The sequence below is a fragment of the Mastigoproctus giganteus genome, chromosome 2 (assembly GCF_048544385.1).
Source record: "Mastigoproctus giganteus isolate SK-2022 chromosome 2, ASM4854438v1, whole genome shotgun sequence".
In the NCBI taxonomy this organism is placed as follows: Eukaryota; Metazoa; Arthropoda; class Arachnida; order Uropygi; family Thelyphonidae; genus Mastigoproctus; species Mastigoproctus giganteus.
Genome location: NC_143576.1, coordinates 68,033,742 through 68,054,768, shown reverse-complemented (window position 1 = coordinate 68,054,768; position 21,027 = coordinate 68,033,742). Strand labels below are relative to the sequence as shown.

Below are 21,027 nucleotides of genomic sequence, written 5' to 3'. Positions count from 1 at the left end.
TTTATCAAGAACAGTTGTGATGCAGTAGTGTTTTCAGTAGTCTCAGACTTTATTGCTGTGACAGTGGTAGTGGTAGAGGGAAGGGAGGGGAAACAGTGAAAGGCTTTCGGTCATTCTAGGACTTGAAAGAAACACACTGCTGTCCCATTGTAGTGCTGTTCACCCAGCACATGTTTGCTGTAGCACTGTGTATATTTTAATACTCACCTCCAGAATTGCACTCTGTTTTCCTGGAATAGTGCTGCTCACTCCCAAGGCATTTGGAGAGGCCCTGTCATTACAAAAAAAAATTTAGTCTTAAATTCAATTTAAGACTAAACTCTAGTCTTAAATTCAATTTTCCAATCAATTGCAATTAATGTACTTGCTTTCAAAGGCATGTTCTTTGATTTAAATTAACTTTTAAATGTGCTGTAATTAATGAGGAAATGGCTGAATTGCTAGCCAAACTGAAAATGCTGCAACACAACCCCAGTTAAATGACAAGGAGAAATTTTGAAAATTTCTGTTTATTGTCCCAAAAGGCCTCTTTTTTGTGTCCATGAGTAATTTATATCTCTGTGTTAATTTTGTCTAGATGTTTGTACTTTTGTATATTCTGTCAAGCAGCATTGGGAGTTTCTACCAACTCCGCTAGGTGTACTGCCACATGTTTCCTGTGTCCACGGCCATAAAATGCTATGGTCATTCAGTGCTGTAGTTGTAAAATTTATCAACACAATTGCTGCTCCATCTCTTGTATATTATAAAAATAAACACTTTACGCCATCCTACTTGGTGGTATTATTGAAAAGGGAATGCATGCTGGGGGGGGGGGGTTCTGATTATCTGAAGTTTATTGAAGTGTTGTTAATGAAACTTCTCTTTAGTAACTATTGTTTCCTGACAGAATTACTTTGAGCTGCACAGTGTTTGGTTAGTACCAGTTTTCAATGCTGTTTTCAGTTTAGCTTTGTTTACATATTCTTTAGCTGAGTGGTCAAGCACAAAGGTCCAAGAAAAAGTATACATGCTTTGAGTGACTTGTGGGTCAAGCTCATGTGACTACTAAATATGATATAATGTTCTTGTATTCTCTCTATCTTGCAAACTCCTCTGACCTTATAGGGTCAACCTGGAGTATAAACAGAAAATTTATTTATTTTATATTATTTATTTGCATTTTGTGTCCGAGTGATTGATTTTAGCTTGCCGTGCAGGTAGTAGTTTCCACTTTTGTATTTGCCTCAAAGAGATCAAGTGAGTCTGCTAGTGCTGATAGTGTGAAAAAGGTGAAGAGCTGTCAGAAAAACTTTTTGTTGGAAACTAAATTGGACATTCTAAAAGACTGGATTCAGGATAGCATTAGATTTACACTGCATTTAGTGGTTTTGTGTGATTTCAAAAATCAACAGTATCACAAGCTGTTGTTGTAAATAACGTAAATACAATACACACATATATGCAGTTGCATAATTTTAAGGTAAGCTGCCTTGAATTTTATTGAACGTATACAGTATTTATGTTTTAATCCTTAATTTATGTGTTTAAATTTTATATTTAAAGCTTTAACTATTTCTGCTACATTTAATATTGTTATGTAGGGAAATGGTGTTTTAAAATCAACCAGAAACGTGGGTCATGCCAACTATTTAAAATTATTTACATTATAGTCTGGATAAATAACTCCAGTTCATGCAGATTCACTTAGCGCTGTCCTTTTACAGCATTCCTATTAAGAATGCCTGTATAGATCAGGACTGGTTGGATGTGTAATTTTATGGTTTTTCTTTTTGGATGCACACTGTCATTTTTTCTTTTATATTTTCTTTATTTTCTGTTGTGATAATAACAGTTTGCGCAAATGGTCCAGGTATTTTCTCTTATATTTCTGGTACAAAGAAACAAAGGCAAAAACATTTCAGAATTCTTGAAAAAAAAAAAAAAAAAAGCAGATTATGTGTACTTTGGAATAAACTGGTATGAAGAGAAATTATGGGGTCTGTACACCAAGTTTGCAGCACTTCTGTGGAAGAACTTATACTATGCATTAAAGGTAAGAAAATATCACTACATTTTATTTGAATTTGACTAATTTGGTGTGAGCCTAGAAACAACAGAGGTAACTACTATTCTTTTCTGTTTTTTCAGAAAGCTACATAATATGCTACCCTGCCAGTGAATTTTGATACAGTTTCATCTTTTTCTGAATCTGATGGCATGAATTTGAATATTGATATGGATTTTCAACCTGAAACAATAAATGAACCCTAACTCTGGTAGTGAGCCGAACAGTTTATTGAGGGCTTTGGATCTTCCAAAGGATGTCTTACAAAGATTTTGGAATCGAGACTTCAGGCTAAGAACTTACTTTCATTATGAACATCATTTTATCAGTACCAAAATCATGAGAAAGAATTCATTCCCCCCCCTTTCTAAGATGGTTCACTAGTTTGACATAATATTTCTGAATTAAACATAGGCAGTTTGAGCAACTGTAGTCATTGAAACAAGTGAATAAGATTGGGCATTGATTGTCCAAATCTAAAGAGAGTCCTCTTCACAGTGGTAACTTCTATGCATCTATTCCCATTGTTCATTCCATTCACTTGATAGAAAAATAGCACAAATCCTTTGAATAAAGTCAGACATGAAGAAAATGGTTAGTTACTCTGTGAAGTGGAGTCTTTTAAACTTCCACTTCACAGAGTAGCCATTGGCCACATAGAGTCAGCCTGATGTCAGGTACCAATAACATTGAATGTGAAATTTTGATTGACCTGAAAAAGAAGTACTTTATTACATAAAACTGGAGTTAATCACGTTCTTTAATAAAAGCCTTGGACAAAGACACTCTGTAGGAATAGCAGGGATATTTCACTTTTTATTTCAAGTGGTGCATTGAAATCTCCCTGCAGTTCTCATTGCAGAGATGGTTTTTTTTTGTTTTTTTTTTGTTGTTGTTGTTGTTGTTTGGGTCCAGTACCAATCCTTTTTTTAAGTAGCAAAGATCCACATGCATTTTTAATGTGATACTGTTATCCTTTATGCTGTCCTTTTAGTCTACTAAAGTACCTTTTCTAATGCTTTTAGGTTTTCCTAAATTTAATTTATAATGATTATTGCATCATTTACAAAGAAATTGTTTTATATAAATACAATTATATCCTTTGTAATATATAATTAACATAACATATTCTACGCCAGTGGTTCTCAACCATTTTTTTCTGGCGGCTGCAAAAACAGCCACAAGATTTAGTTGGTGGCCACACAATTCCTGTTTTATTAAGACATTTATTTTACTGATAACAATAATAGTTAGATGGAATTGATATGCATATAACATAGGAATAATAATAAAATTCCTAAAGTGATTGTAAAAACTGTAACTAATAATAAGAAAGAAGTTATGTAATTAAGATTCTATCCTGAAATCAGCTGAGAAATGTATATATTTTTGAGTTTTGTAGAACAGTATCATATGAAATTGTAACTACTGTAATACTTGCTGTTAAACTGCAAATATAAAAACAAATTTAAAAAATATCAGATATTTGGCCAAACACCATTATGTGGTATTTAAGTTTCTAAATTTTCTTTTTGTATGTAACCAAATTATTCAAAAAAATAATTATAGAATCTTTATTATTAATTACATGAGTTATATAGTAATAAATCTTGTTTTGATTTTTTAAGCTTCAGGAAATCTAATGTATAGTAATAAAGATCTACAAGCATGCAAAAAATGAGAATTTATTAAAATAAAATGGTAAACTCAACAAAACCATACAGCAAAACATAATACCCCAAAACTTATTATTAAAACAAAATAATAAATGCAACAAAGCTGTACAACAACAAAACATAATACTCCAAAACATATATAATATGAAAAGCAAAGCTATTTTTAGTTTAATATAATAACTATATTTATTTACTTTAATAATTTTTCAAAATGAAATTCTTTTTCAGTTCTGTCTTCCAATGCTAGTCTCATTGCTGCCTCCAAATTCATGTCTTTTAATGGTGCACTATGGCCATAGTTGCCAATGCGCCTAAGAAATCTCTAAATCAACCAACCAACCTCATCTTTTAATTGGTTACGATTTTTAATAAAATGCAGTGTGCTAAAAGCTTGCTCACAGTAAACTGTTGGAAATATCGATAAAAGAAGTAGAGCTACTGTAGCTAATTATTTATATTCGCTTGAATTGTTATACAGATCCATCCAAAATGATACTGTCGTTGAATTTTTATTGTTGAAAACCAATTTCAATCTATCATTACAAATTTCCATTAAGAAAAATTTTACATTTGTCCATCTAAATTAAAATAGCAGAAAATGAGGATAGTCTCTTGTGTAATAATTCAGAACTTCCCATATCCATTTCTTGAAAAGGAAATGTTATGAAAGAAATAGATTTAAAGAAATCAAGCTCTTGAAATCTTGCATTCAGTTCAGTGTTTAAAGATTTCAAACAATCTGTAATTTTATTTTTAATATTTGCTCGAACTGTTTGTTAGATGTCATTTATAAAACTATTTTAAAAAGGAAAACCATCACTCTCGGCTTCACGTATAAGATCATTTGAGATATTTTTAAGTTTATCAGTTATAAACATTGCATCAATAATTGTCAAGTTACTTGCTTGTAGTTGCTTATTTATGGAACTCAATCTTTTAAAAATAATATTAAGCCACGCACAACATTGTTTTGCAATTTTTCCACTAAATCTTTATGTTCCAATGCACTTGAAACATTTTCATACAGTTCACAAAGATGCCAAACACTAGCATCAAAACTTAACCATCTTATGTTATAATTAAGTAAAACATTATGCTTTTCATCATTATTATCGCATAATGCACTAAAATTATTTTGTAGCACACTACTTGTGTTGATTACATTTAGAACTCTTCAAATTGTCAATTCCACATCATCCATTCACTTAATTACAGTTTTGCTGATGAGCACCTCTTGATGAATAGTACAACATAAGTGAAAAATTTCGTTTGGACGGCCTTTATTAAACTAACTTGGTATACCATTCCTTTCACTTTTCATGTTTACAACACATAAATTATTTGTGGAAATATTGTTTTGTTTTTTTTTAAATCTTCTTTAATTACATTATAAATGTTTACTGCATTAGGATGTTCTTTTAACGAAGTGAGACAATAACTTTTCAACAAATTTAGTTTTATCAGTGTCGAGGTATCTCACACATATCAGGATTTGACTGGTTTTTGTTATATTGTTACTTTCATCTAAGCATAAACAATAAAAAGGACTCTTATTTATCAATTCACTTACTTTTCCTATAAACACACTTAATTCGTTGTTGAATTGAATCATTACCGAGAGCCATATTTCAAAATATTTTGTTTTCAGGCTCTACGGCCAAAACAACCGATTTCAGAAATTCACCTTCGATAAAAGGTTTGTGATATTTTCCTATCAAAATATTCACTTTCAAAGATCCTAAATAAAATTTGTCATTTCTTGAGAGGAAAGTTGTCATTTGTTTCTTTTGAGAAGCCACATCCTTTTTAAAATTTTCGATAAGTTTGCAGCTTAAATGTGAAGTTAGCCATTTTTTTTCTCAACTTCTGCCTCATGAGTGTTGTATTGACTGCATAGAATAAGATTTAATTTGATGAACAGTCATTTTACAAACTGTGCAAATGGCCTTGCCTATATCATATTTTTTTTAAATTTATTATAATTAAATACATTTCTTCTCACTCTTGATGAAAGAGTCTTTTTTTCTTCTCAAATTTCTGCTTAATTTCGATACTGGCGGTTGAAATACTTGTATCACTTTCTGTACACGTGCTTGCTTCAATTCTTGAAATTTCATCTTCTGTTCTTTTCTTTTCTTACCAAAAAATTTTGTTATATCCATATTGAAGATATTAATAAGGAATAGAAATATATAATAAAATAAATAAATACAATTTTATGTTGAAATTTAATAAAATTAAAAATTTTGATATTTATGAAAATTGTCTGGTGGCCACACAAAAATGTCTTGGTGACCGCACTTGAAAACCACTGTTCTACGCAGTTCATTAGAATAGGTACCCCATAATTCATTCATTATATTTGCAATTCTTAAAAAATGAAGTTACCAAAATATATACATTGCATTTGATTTATATATATACATATATATATATATATATATATATTTTTTTTTTTTTTTTTTTAACAGGAAAAACAACATTAGCAGATTCACTCCTGGCCTGCAATGGTATAATTTCCCAGAAAATGGCTGGAAAGGTAAAATATGTTGCACTGACTATATTCTATTTCATTCATTGTAATTGACAACAATAATAATTTAATATATATCTTTTTCTTTACTTAACCCATCAGCAGTTATGCCCCAGCGTGGTACAAACCCAGTGGTACACACCTAATAGGTACCTAGCATTGTTTTGTATTTCTGGTAAAGTTTTAGGTTTTTTAAATTTGGCCTGCAGTTTATCACTGTTTCATCTTTATTGCACTTATTACTTATTGTAGACTGAAGTTCTTATTGTTTGTAATTTTTGAATGTTTAATAAAAAAAATTTGATTTAAAAAATGCCATGTATTTTTACATGTTATATTTAAAAAAATAAAAACAATTTCTTTGAAATGAAAAAACAAAGTTGAAGGCTAAAATTTAAAGTTAAAAGTAATAGTCACTTCCTTCCTGTTCAGAGACCAGTTACATGCACAAAATTTTAAATGTTGAAGTGTGCATATATTTCTGCTTAATTTACTTACATGTACTTCTAAAAAGAATTTCAAAACTATATCTGTATAATAAGTACTGTTATTCACTTTCATTTTCAAAATTTATTTCAAATTTAGTGTGCTTCATAGTGTGTAAAATTTGAAACATATTTGCCTTGCTTCCCACAGAGGGACATTCGTCTTGAGCAACTATCATGTTTTGTTTTCACCAGCTTTATTAGGCGCCTCCGTAGCCAGGTGGGAAGGAGCAGCGGTGCGCAGCACACGCTTTTTGATTAGACCGGGGTTCGAGCCCGTCACCACCAAATATGGAGGGTGCGGAAAGGTCAGGGAATGACCACCGCATATCCCGGAGCAATATGGCCTTAGTTGCTAATGCTCCTAAAAACCAAATAACAAACAAACAAACAACCAGCTTTATTTATGCCAATGCAATAACAACTCTTTCACAAACAGCATCATGTTAAACCATTAAATATTTACTTAACAGTGGGAAAAAAAAAAAGAAGTAACTTTGACTTTATAAACAAATGCACAATTTGAAACCTAGTAGCATACGACTGTGGTATCAAAAAGTTCATACCCTGACCTAGATAAAACATTAGTAGGAAGATGCCATTTTTAATGCAAGTTATCTATATATTCAATGACTAACATGTGAAATTTCATTCCTGTAGGTGATCGTACACCAGAGGTGGAGCCCAGAATCTGAGGAAAGACACTATGGTTGACAAAGTGGAGTATCGAGCAGTGATCAAGTTCCTGCATTTGCAGGGCAAGAAAGTTCAGGAAATTGATGAAGAAATGAAAGCTATGTATGGGCAGAATTGTCCATCCTATGACACTGTAAAAAAGTGGACATGGTCATACAAGTGTCTTTGACGAGCCAAGAGAAGGTAGGCCATCAACGTCCACAGACAGTGAGATAGTTGCAAAGGTTGAGCAGCTGATGCTGAGTGACAGATGTGTGACAATTCATTTCATCACAAATGCAGTGGGAATTAGTTATGGGTCTACCCACAGCATTTTACATGACCATCTGCACATGTCTAAGGTCTCCGCACAATGGGATCCAAGATTGCTGACGCCTTTGTAGAAGCCATGTCGAATGCAATGTTCTCACCAATTGTTGTGGTGAGAACATTGCATTTGTGTGTGGCTTTGAACTACTGCAGCACCCACTCTGTTCTCCTGACTGTCAGCATTAGCATTAGTAGAGGCATTTGATGCAAGAAAGCAAGCTTATGCAGCATCAGCCAAAAAAAAAAAAAAAACACTTCCACTTCACCCCTCTGTTCATTCAAAATACCTGTCCAGCTGAGCCTTAAACTTATTTAGGTTATCAACTTCCACGACAAGGGATGGAAGTCTGTTCCACCTACCAACCACCCGCTGGCTAAAGGCAAATTTCCGCACATCTATCCTACATCTGTCTTTCCTCAATTTGAATTTATGCCCTCTCAGGTGATTATTCTGAGCGAGAGGAAGAATCTCATCAGCATTGAGCATGCTCAAACCATTCAAGCCTTTATACACCTCTATCAGATCACCTCGCTGGTGCCTAGTCTCCAGACACTGTAATTTGCAAAACTTAAGCCTTTCTTCGTAAGAGCACCCCTTTGTTCCATTCACTAATCTTGTTGCCCTTCTCTGTACTCATTCCAGCAGCTCTACATCCTTCTTGAAATGATGCCTCCAGACCTGTATACAGTACTCTAGGTGTAGCCTGACCATTGCCTTATACAAGAGGATAATCACCTCCTTATCCCTGCTAGAAAAATTCTTATATATCATTGACAATACACCATGAGCTACTCTTGCAGCCCGTCTGCACTGCTCAGAGAACTTCATATCTGCCTGCACAACCACCCCCAGGTCCCTTTCATTCTCTACCACTGTCAGTGTAGTACCACAGAGTTGATATGTTGCTCTGGGGTTGCTGTTTCCCATGTGTAGTACTTTACATTTGTCAATGTTAAACTTCATTTGCCACCTCTCAGCCCATCTGCTCAACTTTTCCAGATCCTGTTGCAGCAGCATAGCACCAGTAGTGTCCTTAACAACCCTGCCAACCTTTGTATCGTCTGCAAACTTGGACATTAAGCTTGATATACCATCATCAATATCATTTATAAATACTGAAAACAATAATGGACCCAACACTGAGCCCTGTGGGACTCCACTAATAACATTAGTCCACGAGGAGCAGTGTCCATTGTTGATTACCACTCTCTGTCTTCTCCCCCTCAGCCACCCCTTTATCCACAGCAGCAATTTGACTCCAATGTCACACTGCTCCAATTTGTGCAGCAGTCTTCCATGTGCAACAGTATCAAAAGCCTTTCTAAGATCCAAGTATATAATATCAAAGTTATTCCCTGCATCCAGTTCCTTTGTGACTGCATCATAGTATCCAATCAAATTGGTCAGGCAAGACTTTCCCTTAACAAAACCATGCTGTGTTCGAGCTTTAACTGAAGTCTTGTCTAAATGATCCTGCAGTGCTTCTTTAACTAGTGCCTCCATTAATTTTCCTGGAACAGAAATCAAACTCACAGGTCTATAATTACTTGTGTCAGCCTTTGATCCTTCTTTGTGAATTGGGGTCACATTTGCACATCTCCAGTCTGTGGGTACCTCCCCTGACTTCATCAGACTTCTTCTTGTTTCAAAAAATGAAGAGACCATTGTGTGGATCTCTTCATTTTTGTGAAGTTGAATTCTTCATTTTTGTGAAGTCATCAGTGAAGTGGAATCATGACTTCAGGCAAAATGTGCAGACTTCTATGATCAAGGCACTAAACAACTGATCCATAGATGGGAGAAATGTGTTACTATACATGGAGAGTACACAGAAAAGGATTAAACTTCCTGTGAAGTTTCACCTTTCTGGGTAAGGGTACGAACTTGTTGATACCCCCCCTCATATATCAGTTAATTTTAACACAAATAATTGCAAAGATGGCTATGCAGTATCAGTATCAGGTGCCTGCATTTAACTGTTCTGTGAAAACTGTAAAAAAAGAAAAAAAATTCACGAACTATTGCAGTAAAAGTTTGATTATATTTAGGAATCTAGAAAGTTTCAGATTTTTAATTTTAATGAAAGGGTAACGTGGGATTGTTGTTTTGAGCTGAACCTCTCAGGTCCCAACTACTGCCAGATTAAGAAAACCCTGCTACTGTATCATTAGGTATGCTAACAAGTGTTTTCAGGATTTGCTAACAACTTTACTTAGTTTCAGTTTGAGTGGGAAATAAAATATGTTTTGAAGAATACTTTTATTAATATAAAGGAGTCATTTACATGGATTGTCATTCATTAAGCTACTACATTTCTTAAGATAATTGCAGCTTCTACATATTAGAATATAGAAACTTTTTCTTTTTTTTTTAAATTAAGTGAAATGTGAATGCTTAGTTAAAGCGACTGGTTGAGTTTTCCTTTTTTTCTTTTCTTTTTTTTTTCTTTTTTTCCATATTTTCTTAATATGCTTTGTTTTTTGTTATTGTGATAATCCATTATCATCATTAGTATTATGCATTTCAAAAATTTAGGCATTGGTAGTCACTTGCTATTAGCAGCCTAATGTTAACAAAGCCATTAGCTTAGTCATTGACTTGTTCAATAATTTTGTCATATATTACTTTTATTCCTTTAATACTTTTAGAAAATTGCCGTGTTTTATTGAACTTATCAGGTCAAATTATTTAGCAGGAAAGCTTAATGGAAATATTAATTTTGAGCCACAGCTTTTGTCCTCATAGCTAGCACAGTGACTACAGTTGTTCTTTGTTATTCCACAAGATACAAAAGGCTTTGTTTTGATTGAGAGAACTCGATTGGGGGAATTTTTTTAGGTATTTCCATTACTGTTGCTGAGTTACTTAGTCTTGAGTGATGGTTGCATCATTTTCTTTCTCTTGGAAACACTTCTATTACATCCCAAAAACAGATAAATTGACTAAAGAATTTACAGAAACACAATAAAAGCCATATGAAAAAATTATTGATGCTTCATCACTTTTTTTCCTTTGGCTACTGACAAACTTCATGTTTTTTGAATTCATTACAAGTACTAATCTTAACAGTTGTAATTCTTTAGACAATCTTTATTTAGTGCAAATGCATCAGATCTGCTTGTAGCTAACTACTAAATAGTTATAAGATTGTCATAATTATGTATATCTCATATTGTGAATACCTTCACAATGAGTTTCCATGATATTGCACTACCTCGAATAAGTAACTCTTCACCATAGGAGAAGACTGTTGTTACTTATTCTCAGTGGATGCCACCACCCAGGCGGCACCATTAGGAGTGGATTGGCTCTTCTTCGGCCGGTGGACAGGCACCTTAGTGTTGCAATGATGGCAAGATAGCTGCAAAGTATAACTCTGCAATATGAGAGATGCCTGATGGTGTGTAGTAATTTGAATTATGTCACATTTTAGGACAAAAGCCTCAAGTTGTGCAGTGAGTTAACATGCTTGCAAGTTAGTGCAAATGCATCAGATCTGTTTGCAGCTAGCTACTAAATAGTTATAAGATTGGCATCGTTATCACATATTAACTCACTATGCAACTTGAAGCATTTTGCCCTAAAATGCAACGTAATTCAAATTACTAGACACCATCAGGCATCTCTCATATTGTAGAGTTATACTTCGCAACTGCCTTGCCATCATTGCAACACTAAGGTGCCTGCCACCCACTGAAGAGGAGCCAATCAGCTCCTAAACGGTGCCATTTGGGTGGTGGCACCCACTGAGAATAAGTAACAATAGCCTTCTCCTCGCGTACCCTCTAAGATTATTATAGGCATAGAGCACTATGCCTATAATAATGCCTATAAGGGGTGTTGTTCGGATTTTGCACATGTGTACTGTATTATAGTGGAACCAAGAAGTAATCACTACCCTTAAAATTTTAAACTAAAAAAAAAAAAAGGTATTATTAAGACTCCAAATTAAAAAAATAAAAAATAGACTTACTCAGCGAATCTAATAAGAGACCTGCTGCAACAGATTTTTAGCAAATGTCTGTTGATGCATCAGTTTTGTTTCTCTATTTTGATTTTGTGTCACAGTAATTGGTAAACCCATGTTCACATAAATAAGTTGGCACAAATGGTAAAAGTTTACAAACGTGCCCAGAACAAAGACAGTCGAACACAAAAAAACTTTTCTTACAGACCTGTCACAAGAGATGTCAGTCAGTTCTTCTTTTGGGGTTAGGATAGAGAAGTTGTTTTTCAAGGAAGGGTTAGCTGTCTGCCTGTAATTTAAAATTTATAATGTCTATATTGACAATAAAATATTCTTCAAAAGAGATTGATAGCTGTGTGAGGTGTCAATCTCTTTTGAAGAGAGAAAGAAATTGATATCTGTGAGGTGGTCAATTATTGCTTTCTGTAAGTCTTACTCTGCGGAGAAATTTATTCAACTCAACAAGACATCTAGTAATAGTAGTAGTAGAGGCAAGTGATGCAAGAAAGCAAGCATATGTAGCATCAGCCAAAAAAAAAAAAGCACTACTCACTTCTCCCATTCATACCTTCCAAGAACTTGTCTTGTTCTTTCAATTTATTCAAACCATCCACTTCCACAACAACAGATGGAAGCCTGGTCCAACAATCAACCACCTGCTGGCTGAAAGCAAACTTCCACACATCAATTCTGCAACTATCCATCCTCAACTTAAATTTCTGCTCCTTCATGGGTGTAGTCTCAGCAAGAGGAAGAATACCATTCACATTCAGCTTACTCAATCTATTCAAGGCCTTAAACACCTTAATCAGATTATACCACAGGTGATTAGTCTCCTGAAGCTGCAATTTGCAGAACTGAACCCTTTTTTAGGTAAGAGCACCCTTTTATTCCCTTCACCCATCTTGTTGCCCTTCTATGCACATGTTCCAGAAGATCTATATCCTTCCTACAGTGAGGCCTACAGACCTGTATTCAGTATTCAAGATGTAGCCATGGCTTTGTAAAATGAGATAATCACATCCTTATCCCAGATGGCAAAGTTTCTCTATATATCATTCATAAAACCCTGAGCTGTTCTGGCAACATGTCTGCACTGCACAGTGAATTTCATTCAATTACAATTACCCCAGTTTTTACTACACAGTTACTCTGGGATTACTCCGATATGAAGTACCTTACACTTGTTGATGTTAAACTTCAACTGCTATTTCTCATCCCATTCAACCATTTTTCCTAGATTTTGTTGCAGTAGCTCACCCTGATTATTAGCATTCGGATTAGTTGAGGCATATGATGCAAGAAAGCAAGCTTATACAACATCAGCCAAAAAAAAAAAAAAAAAAAAACCTTCCTATTTCACCCATCTGGTCACTCCAAATGTTTGTCAAGTTCAGCCTTAAATTTATTTAAGCTATCAACTTCCACAACAGATGGAAGTCTGTTCGGCAATCAACTACCCACTGGCTAAAGGTAAACTTCTGCACATCTATTCTACAACTGTCTTTCCTCAATTTGAATCTATGCCCTCTCAGGTTCTTAATCTGAGCAAGTGGAAGTATGCTGTCAGCATTGAGCCTTCTCAAACCATTCAAGGCCTTATACACCTCGATCAGATCACCTCGCAGATGCCTAGTCCCCAGATGCTGCGACTTTCAGAAATTAAGCCTTTCTTCGTAAGCTCACCCCCTTTGTTCCTCTCACCAATCTTGTTGCCCTTCTTCGTACTTGTTCTAGCAGCTCTACATCCTTCCTAAAATTAGGTCTCCAGAACTGTAGACAGTACTTAAGGTGTGGCCTGACCATTGCCTTGTACAGCGGGATAATCACCTCCTTGTCTCTAATAACACAATTCCTATATATCATTGACAAAACTCCATGACCTGCTCTGGCAGCCCATCTGCACTGCTCAGAGACCTTCTTATCTAACTGCACAGTTACCCCCAGGTCTTTCTCATTCACCTCCCAGAGTGTAGTACTACACAGTTGGTACATTTCTCTTGGGTTACTGCTACCCATATGGAGTACTTTGCATTTGTCAATGTTAAACTTCATTTGCCACTTCTCAGCCCATCTGTCTAACTCTTCTAGATCCTGTTGCAGTAGCATACTGTCTTACTGTCATTAACAACCCTGCCAACCTTTGTACCATCTGCAAACTTGGACATTAAGTCTGATATACCTTCATTGATATCATTGATAAATACACGAAACAACAATGGACTCAGCACCGAACCCTTGAGTCTCCGCTAATAACATTAGTCCTCATAGAACAGTGTCCATTTATTACCACTCTCTGCCATCTCCCACTCAACCATCCCTTTATCCATTGCAGTAATTTGCCCTTAATGCCATACCGCTCCAATTTGTACAGCAGTCTTCCATGTGCAATAGTATTAAAAGCTTTCCTAAAATCCAAGTATATAATATCAAAATTATTTTTCATCCAGTTCCTTTGTGACCACATCGTAGTATCCAATCAAATTGGTCAGACAAGACTTCCCCTTAACAAACCCATGCTGTGTTTGAGCTATTACTGCTGTCTTGTCTAGGTGCTCCTGTATCACCTCTTTAACCAGTGACTCCATTATTTTCTCCTGAACAGAAGTTAAAATTACAGGTCTATAATTGTTTGTGTCACCCTTTGAACCCCCTTTGTGAATTGGGGATAGATTTGCACATCTCCAGTCCATGGGTGCCTCCCCTGACTCTAAGGATGCTCTCATAATTATGGCTAAGGGTTTGCTTACTTCCCTTGCTCCTCCTTAATTATAACTGGATAGATTCCATCTGCCCCAGGTGCCTTTTTTATGTTTAACGTAAACAATTTCTCCTCCACTTTGCTCACAGTTACCACAAAATCACTTAGCTCCCTGTTAGAGTTTAATATACTTCTATCATTCCCCTCCTTGAATAACTCTTCATGTGTTAATGTAGATGCAAAACACCCATTCAGTTTATCAGCTACTTGTGCAGGATCATCAATAGTCGAACCATCTATGTTAAGGGACCAATCTCATTCATCCACTTTCTTCTAGTGTTTACATAAAGTTTACTAGAGTTTACTCTGCTGTTTTCTTTGCGTCATTTGACAAAGATTTCCCGTAATCTGCCTTCACCTACTTAACCTCCTTTGTGACTTGATTACAGACAAGCTTATATCTGCCATAGGCTTCTGTGTCACCTGATAATTTATATGCCTTCCATGCATTTTTCTTCTCCGCCACAAGACTCATTAATTCATCTGACATTCATTAGACATGAACCGTGAACGGTATTTCTTAGTTGGTATGAAAAGCCTAGTAGCCTCCAAGATTAAGTCCCTGAAGGCTTCCCATTTAGAATTCACCATTGGTAACATCATCAGTTTATCCCACTGTATAGAATTTAAAATATTGTCTGAGACCACTGTATTCACCTTTACAAAAACCCTTCCTTTTACCTTTGATGGTAGTTACATCTTTAAGTAAATCCCACATCAGTACACTGTGATCACTGTCATCTAGTGGTTCCTTTATCTGCAAATTCTTACTGCATGCATAATCACTGCTAATAATCTTATCAAGGGTATTTCTCCCTCTGGTTGCCCCTCAAACATGTTGCTATAGAAAACAATCCTCCAATATATCCAGAAAAGTCTTGCTAGCGTGTGAGTGACCGACCCAAAAGTTTCAGTAAATATCTGGAAAGTTAAAATCCCCCATTACAAGACATTCTGATTTACTGGTCCATTCTATTTCTCTGCACAACTGTTCATTGTACTCATCAGAGTCATAAGGCCTGTAACATACTCCTACTCTTATTTTCCCTTTCCCAGTGTTTATGTCATTCCAAACAGACTCAACTGTGTCAACTAGATGCACTTCCTTAGATTTTGTGTTTCTTAACTAACAGCATAACCCTTCCTACCCTGTCTGTCCTTTCTATATACATTGTACTCCCCAAATTCCAATTCTTCACTACTTATATCTGTGTGACCCCATGTCTCTGATATCCCAAGAATATCTGCCTTTGGTGTCTTGATCAGCACTTCAAATTCATCGTTTATTTACTCTACTTCTAGCATTAGTGTACATGCAAGTATACATGCGCTTATTCTTACTCTTAATTACCCTAACACAGCCGATGTATTTACTTGTTCCATGATGACTCACAGCAGCTCTTGAAGTCCCCAGCAACATGCTCTCTAGGCTGCTGCTCGTTACAATAGAAGCAGTGCAAGAATCACTTTCTCCTCTGCCTGCGGCTACCATTAATCTTTTAGTCTGTGAATCCTGCCAAGCTAGCAGTTTTCCGATCCACCTAATACTGCCTCGATGGCATCAACAAATATTCTTGCACCCTTTATATTTAAGTGTATCCCATCCCTATAGAAGCAGTCTCTCGTATTAGCAAGCACAGACCATGCCGAAAAAAATTCTACCCCATATGCCTTACACAATCTCTCCAGGGCCAAATTGATTGACAAGGCTCCCATCATATACTCCCTCCTATAGTGTGTGGGAAGATTTGCAGACCTTTCAGATTTAACCCTAACTAGCAACTTTTTTTCAGCATTGACCTGTACTTTTTAAGTAAATCTGGTGATATCCTACTCTTAAGGTCATTAGTGCCAATGTGTACAACATTATCACCTTTTATGCCCTTAAAAGGTGATATCTGCTCTACATCAACTTTCGCCACTGGCAGATATACCCTGGTCCTGGGCTGAATTTATTGAAAAGGCTCTCATCATATACTCCCTCCTATCGTGTCTATCTATCGTGGCAGAATTGCAGGCACTTTCAAATTTAAGCCTAACTCACAACCTTTTTCCAGCATTGACCTGTGCTTGTTAAGTAAATTTGTAGATCTCTTACTCTTAAAGTCATTAGTGCCAACGTGTACAACAATTATAGTTGTTAACCACTCTGCCAGCCTTTATATCATCTTCAAACTTTGACATTAAGCCTGATATACCTTCATCAATACCATTAATAAATACTGAAAACAACAATGGGCCAGCACTGAACCCTTGAGGACTCCACTAATAACATTAGTCCACTAAATGCATTGCCCATTGATAATCACTCTGTCTTCTTCCACTTAGCCATCCCTAAATCCATAGCAGTAACTTGCCCTTAATGCCCATTGCTCCAGCAATCTTTTATGTGCAATATCAAAAGCCTTCCTGAAATCCAAGTATATGATATAAAAATTATTTTTGGCATCTAGTTCCTTGATCACTGCATCATAGCAACCTGTCAGATTCATTAGACAAGACTTTCCCTATAGCATCATTATTCTATAGCATCATGTTTGTGATTTACAAGACTTCCCTTAATGAATCCATACTGTGACTGCATTATAATTGCATTCCTGTTCAGATGGTTCAGCATTACTTCTTTAACCAGTGACTCCATTATTTTCCCTGGAATCGATGTTAATCTGAAATGTCTGTAATTAGTTGTCACCTTTTGATCCCTCTTTATGAATTGGGGATAAATTTGCACATCTCCAGTCCATTGGGACCTCCCCTCAATCCAAGGATGCCTCATGATTAGTTCTAAAGGTTTGCTTACCTCCTTTGCTGCCTCTCTTAATATGATTGGATAGATTCTCTCCACCCTAGGTGCCTTTTTTTTTTTATGTTCAGCTTAAAAAATTCTTCCACTTTCCTTTCATTTATCACAACGTCATTTAGCTCCCCATTGGAGTTTGATAAACTTCTGGCATCCCCTCCCCTAAAGAATTCCTCTTGTGTGAATGTAGATAAAAAATACTTATTCAATTTGTCAGCAACCTGTGGTCATCAACAATTGACCCATTGACATTATAAGCATTGAAGTCTTTGCTGGTTTTCTTTCCCAGAGACTTCTCATAATCTGCTTTATCTTGCCTAACTTTCTTTGTGACTTGATTACAGACTAATTTGCATTTATCATAGGCTGTTGGTAAGTCTTACGCTATCAAGTTTTATTTTATACATTAAGCTATCAAGTTCAGTATTATATGTTACACTATACTGTTAAAATTGCACTTTTAAATAGTTAAATCCTTACTAAAAAGTAAAATTTCTTAGCTAAAAGCAAAAAAATGTCTAAAAAGTGATTAGAACCTTCGAGCTAATTATTTATCACAACTGAATCCTATTCCACTGCACTAGTTATGCCTTATCATCATCATCAGCCATTTTCAATTAACTCTGGATGAAGGCTTCTCCAGCAACTTTCCAGATCCTTTTGTTTTGTGCAGTGGCCATCCATTTACTACCCAAAAACTCATGAATTTCATCTGCCCATCTCCGTTGTTGTCTTCCAGGTTTTCTTTTAGCTTCTCTTGAGTACCATTCCATTATTTTCTTGTTCCATCTGTCATCATATCTTCGAGTTATGTGTCCTGCCCAAGTCCATTTCAATTCTTTAGTTTTGATAAGAAAGTTCTTTGAATTTGCTGCCTAATCCATGTGTTTCTCTTATCTAAGTCTCTTTTTTTTTTTTTTTTTTTTTAGTAGTTATTGACGCATCGGCTTCTGTGGCCATAATGCACCTACCAAGGTTTTTGCAGTACTTTGATCCAAGCCCGAGGCGGGATTCGAACCCGCGACCTTTGGGTTGCTAGGTGGGCACTTTACCTACCCGGCTAGCCCGGTCGGCTATCTAAGTCTCATTCCTAGTATAATTTGTTCCATTCTTTGCTGTTAGTTTTCAGTTTCACTTCCATTCTTTTGGTGAGTGCCCAAGTTTCACTTCCATGAGTCATGGCGGGGAGTATACATCGGTTCATTACTTTATGTTTCAGACCAGTTGGGATATTGCTCCTATATGTCACTATATTTTCTGAATTATATCCATCCAAAATTTATTCTTCTCTTAACTTCCAGCCATTTATCATTGTTACGGCTAATGACTTGTCCCAGATAAGTATACGAATCAACCTTTTCAATTACTTGCTCGCTCAATGATTATATATCCCTTTCTGTAGCATACTTGTTCATCATTACTTTTGTTTTAGCCATATTCATCTTTAGTCCAAAATCCTTACTAACTCTGCATATCTAATTAATATTTTCCTCTAATTCTTTGGGATCATGGCTTATGATGACAATGTCATTTGCAAATCATAAATGGTTTAGATACTCTCCGTTCACATTAACTCCTTTCTGCAACCAGTCCAATCTTCTGAAAGCTTCAAGGGCAGCAGTAAACAACTTCAGAGATATTGTCTCCTTGTCGAACTCCTTTCTCAATTTTAAATTTGTTACTGTCTTTGTCTAGTCTAATAAAGGAGGTAGTGTTCTCATATATTTTCTTCAATATCATAATGTATGGGGTATCTATGTCTTGTCTTTCCAGTGCCCGAAATATTGCTTTGTGCTGTATGGAGTCAAATGCCTTTTCATAATCCACAAATGCCAGGCATAATGGCGTTTTATATTCATTTGCTTTCTCCATTAGCTGTGATATTACATGAAGGTGATCCAAAGTTGAGAATCCTGTGCTAAAGCCAGCTTGCTCTTTTTGTTGATCCTCATCAAGTATTCTTTCTAATCTGTTAGTAATGACCCTTGTGACCAACTTGTAAATGTAGGACAACAAGCTAATTGGTCTAATTTCCAATTTCTGATTTATCTCCTTTCTAATGCAGCAAAATTATGATTGCATTATATTCCACTCCTTAGGTGGTGCCTCTGTAGCCAGGTGGGAAGGAGCAGCAGTGCGTAGCACACGCTTCTTGATTAGACCGGGGTTCAAGCCCGTCAACACCAAATACTGAGGACGTGGAAAGGTCAGGGAATGACCACCGCATATCCCGGAGCAATATGGCCTTTGCTAATGCTCCTGAAATCCAAATAACAAACAAACAACAAACTCCTTAGGTGACAGTTTCTGTGTCATGTCTCTTCCTCCCAATTTTCACAACTTCATCTTCACCCAGGGCTTTCTGATTCTTAATTTTCTGCAGCGCATGTTCTACTTCATCAGGAAGGATATTGGGTATGTCGTATGTGTTGCTAATTAGTGATCCATCTTCCCCACTGCTGGCATCATTTCCTCACTCCTTATATAATTCTTTATAGTAGCCTTCTGCTATTTGAATTATGTCTTCTCTGCTGTTTATAAGTATGCGATCACTATTCTTCAGTTTCAGTATTGTTTGACTTTCTGTATTACTGTTCATGACTGCTGATTTAAGTCCTTTGTTTTCTCTTAATTCCTGTTCTACCTTTCTTGTGTTAAATGATGTCCTCTCTGAGTCTCTTTCTAATGGCTTTGCATAACACAGCATACTCTATTTTGTCCTTGTCAGAGTTTATCTTGCTCTTCATTTGTCGTTTCCCGTCACGTAGCGACACATGTTTCTTGACTGATTTTTTCTTCTGTGGATTTCTTTTTACCTATAGGTTTCTTAGGCTTTATCACTTTTAGAAAGTTGTATTCCTTGTCGATATCTTGGTCCTGAAAGGTCTGCAAAGCTCAAACTTGTTCTTAAGTTACAGTACATAACTGCTTTTTCATCTCTTCTGTTATCTCCAAGACCTTCGTATTATTTACTTGAGTCAGTTTTTTCCCTTTCTTTTCTTACATCTATATCATGTGCATCTTACCATTCTGTGATCACTTCCAACATTTACCTTGTTGAGGACAGCAACATCATTCACAATATATCTTCTCTTAGTGAGAATGAAGTCAATTTCATTAGTTGTTAATCCATTTGGGCTCTTCCATGTCCACTTTCTGTTCACCCTTTTCTTGAAAAAGGTGTTCATTACTGACATTCCTCGAGATTCTACAAATTCCAAAAGTCTTTCACCTCTTTCATTTCTTTCATCAATTCCAAAATGTCCTACAGGTTCCCTTTCTGCGCTGCTTTGTCTCTTTCCCACATTAACATTGAAGTCCCCCATAATAATGGTATAGTCAGTTTTCTATTCATCTAGAAGTCTCTCAATTTCAGTGTACCTTTGTTCAACCTCTTCATCACCATGGCTCAATGTTGGTGCATAAATTATTACAACGTCTAGTTTGTACCTCTTAGAAATCGTGAGAAGTAGTTTTGACACCCTTGGTGATATACTTTTGAATTCCAAAATGTTTATCATATCTTTATGGACCAGAAAGCTAACTTCACTCTTTTCACTGTTTCCATTGGTGTACAGCAGATTTCCACTTGATAAACTTATAACTGATTCATTTCTTCTTGTTGTTTCAACCAAATTGATGATATTCTAATTAACATTTTCCAGTTCTAATATCTTATCTTCACCGATGAGTGATTTTACATTGTAACAGGCCAAGTTCTGTTTCCGTGCATGGCAGCTTGGTCACACCCA

General features: G+C 35.8%; 1 protein-coding gene across 1 annotated transcript in view; it reads left to right on the top strand.

Moving 5' to 3' along the window:
* The window catches only part of LOC150089325 (elongation factor-like GTPase 1), a 549,838-nt gene that overhangs the window by 40,992 nt on the left and 487,819 nt on the right, over positions 1–21,027 (top strand). The window contains exon 3 of the mRNA XM_090389043.1: positions 6,195–6,262. Within this exon, the coding sequence (XP_090245169.1) occupies positions 6,195–6,262 (68 nt within the window). The remainder of the gene's footprint in view (positions 1–6,194; positions 6,263–21,027) is intronic.